A 3,021-nucleotide genomic window follows, 5' to 3' on the forward strand; every position below is an offset into this window, starting at 1 on the left:
CCAGAAGCAAGGGGTGGGATACAGGGCAAGCAACTGACAAACCAAAAACCCTGGGAAGGAGGAAACTGAGGAAGAAAATACTTAGGGGAATAAGAACAGAGAAAGGCTTAACACATACAATGGAGAATTAATTGAAAGGGCAATGTGCATACCCAAAGATGTGTTATGATTGGAAAAGATTTGGAGACCAGAGGCTTTACTTCTTACTCAAAAGCAGCAGGTGATTGGAAAGATCTTTGCCTGAATCAGACACACCTTAGTCTTCAGGATGACATCATTGTCTTTAAATATCTTGAAAAAGCCCTTAAGAGCAGCCTTGCCTAAGGCAATATGGCTCCTAATCTCCTGACCACTGATGCCAAGGCATTGGTTATTGATCCAAACAAGAAGTAATTGGTAGTTTAAGTCCTTTCTCTATCTTCAATTCTTTCTTCAATCTGTTGAATATCTATTATGATGTTTTCTTTTGAGATGGTCTCTGATTTCCAGAGTTACATTATGATATTTAAAATGTCTAGATTTCACTTGAAAATTAAAAAATAAGCACTGCTAAACTTCTATAAAAATCCTACCTAACATCATATAAAAGATTAATTTATCATGATCAAGTGGGATTCATACCATGCAAGGATGGTTCAACAGTAGAAAAACAATCACTGTAATACACAACACTAATAAAGCAAAGGAAAAGAGCCAGATGATCATATCATTAGATGTAGTAAGGGCATTTGAAAACTGTTAACACCCTTTCCTGATAAAATCTGTCAATAAAAAATGAATAAAAAGGAAATTCCTCAATATAGTTAAAGCATATATGCAAAACTTGTGCCCAACATTACTGTCAGAGGAGAGAAATTGAAGGCTTCTCCTTTTAAATGGAAATCCAGACAAAGATTTGATTCACTATTGTATTGGAACTCTTAGTCAAAGTAGTAAGGCAAGAAAAGGCATCCAAGTTGACAAGAGGAAATAAAACTATCTCTACTTAATGGGAAAGGGCATTATGTACAGAAAATCCTTAAGAATCTCTAAGAGAGGTCTTCTTCGCCTCATGCAGTGTAGCCCAGTCCAGGCATCTGGAGGATTAAACAGCCACTACGTCAAGCAAAAAGGCCAAGACCAAGACCATCAAGAAGCACCCTCAGCACACAACATCCAACGTGTTTGCCATGTTTAACCAGTCTCAGATTCAGGAGTTCAAAGAGGCCTTCAGCATGATTGACCAGAACAGAGATGGCTTCTTCGACAAGGAAAACTTGCATGATGTGCTGACCTCTCTAGGGAAGAACTCGACGGATAAGTACCTGGAAGCCATGATGAATGAGGCTCCAGGGCCCATCAACCTCACCATGTTCCCCACGATGTTCAGGAAAAAACTCAATGGGACAGATCCAGAGGAAGTCATCAGAAATATTTTTTTCTGCTTTGATGAAGAAGCAACAGGCACCATTCAGGAAGACTACCTGAGAGAGCTGCTGACCACCATGGGGGACCACTCTATGGACGAGGAAGTGGACGAGCTCTACAGAGAAGCTCTAATGGACAGAAAGGGGAATTTCAATTACACTGAGTTCACACGCATCCAGAAACATGGAGCAAAAGACAAGGATGACTGAACAAACTTTAGCTGAAACCTTCTAATTACCTTGAGTTTATTCCCGAGACACTGTCCCCCTCTCCCTCTTAGAAGCTGTGCATGCACATAGCTTCACAGCTTTGCCTCTTACCCTCTCCCATAGATGTATTTATTCCAGGCCTTTCTGCCACTAGCATCTGTATAATCAGGATGGGAATGGGGATGAGGATGTAAATTGTATTGAAAAACAGATTATGAATAAAAATAAACAAATGTGAAATCCCAGGAAAATATATTTTTAAAAAAAGAATCTCTACAAGAATAAACAGATCTAGCTGACCAGTTCACAAAATGTCAGGGTACAAAAGCAATAAAACTCAGTTCATGTTCTCTACAGTCACAAAAAGAATTCTGAAAAGGAAATAAAAACAATACTATTTACAAAGTCATTCAAAAGATGAAATACTTAGGGGAAAAAATCTAACCACAGACACAAAAATCCTACAAACCACCACCAGAAACAAGAAGTTGTTGTTGCTGTTCTTATTGTTAGGAACCATCAAGTTCAGTGGTTCATGACTCATAGTGACCCTACCAACAACAGACCCGAACCCTGTCCTATCCTATGCCATCTTCATCATCTCTGATACATTCGAGCCCATTGTTGTAATCATTGTGTCAATTCATCTCATTGGGGATCTTCTCTCTTTCATTAATCCTTCACTTTTCTAGGCATTATCCCTCTTTTCAAGGAATATCCTTTCCTAGCAGCATGTCCAAAGTATGAGAGATAAAGGTTTTCCACTCTAGCCTCCAAGAAGCACTCAGGATGAACTTCCTCCAAGATGTATCTGTTCTTTCTTTTGGCATTCCATGGGACAGTCATCACTCTTCTCCAACATCACAGCTCAAAGGCATCAATGATTCTTCTGCATCCTTCTTCATTGTCCAGCTCTCAGATGCATGGCAAGTGATTTTAAAAAGACCATGGCCTGATCTAGGTACACGTTATTCCGCAAACTAACATAATTGTTCCTCAATAACTTGGAGAGGTCCCTGACAGTAGACAATACGATACACCATCTAATTTCCTGGCTGCTGGTACCAAAAGTTTTGATTGTGGATCCAAGTAAGATTAAATTATTGAGTTTTTATTCTTTTTCCATTTTTTATGATGTTGCCTGTTGTCCCAGTGGTAAGGACATTTGTTTTCTTTATTTTGATATGTAATCCATATTTAAGTCCTTGATCTTCTGCAGCAAGCATTTCAAGTTTTAAGGCCTTCTCAGTTTCAGCAAGTGAGGCAGTGTCCTCTACATAACATAGGTTGTTGATGAATCTTCCTCTGATCCTGACCCTGTATTTCTCTTCATATATTATTATTGTTGTTGTTATGTGCCATGAAGTCACTTGCGACTCATAGCAACCCTATGTACAACAGCCCT

The 3,021-nt window shown here is 39.0% G+C and overlaps 1 protein-coding gene across 1 annotated transcript; it reads left to right on the top strand.

The window, feature by feature from the left end:
- The first annotated feature begins 330 nt into the window (after nucleotides 1-330).
- Nucleotides 331-1,616, top strand: LOC102862507 (myosin regulatory light chain 12B-like). Its single transcript, XM_006884768.1, has 2 exons — nucleotides 331-389; nucleotides 1,106-1,616. Exons 1-2 carry the CDS (start codon nucleotides 331-333, stop codon nucleotides 1,614-1,616), a joined length of 570 nt encoding a protein of 189 aa, XP_006884830.1.
- Nucleotides 1,617-3,021: the final 1,405 nt, after the last annotated feature.

This window comes from Elephantulus edwardii, unplaced genomic scaffold (assembly GCF_000299155.1).
Source record: "Elephantulus edwardii isolate Elephantulus edwardi_28Jun2011 unplaced genomic scaffold, EleEdw1.0 scaffold00037, whole genome shotgun sequence".
Classification (NCBI taxonomy): domain Eukaryota; kingdom Metazoa; phylum Chordata; class Mammalia; order Macroscelidea; family Macroscelididae; genus Elephantulus; species Elephantulus edwardii.

What these genes read in the sequence shown, in the direction of transcription:
- LOC102862507 (XM_006884768.1), top strand. Translation starts at nt 331, where the DNA reads ATGGCTCCTAATCTCCTGACCACTGATGCCAAGGCATTGGTTATTGAT. An exon ending in GTTATTGATCCAAACAAGAA is followed by an intron (nt 390 to 1,105) that starts GTAATTGGTAGT and finishes CACTACGTCAAG; the next exon opens with CAAAAAGGCCAAGACCAAGA.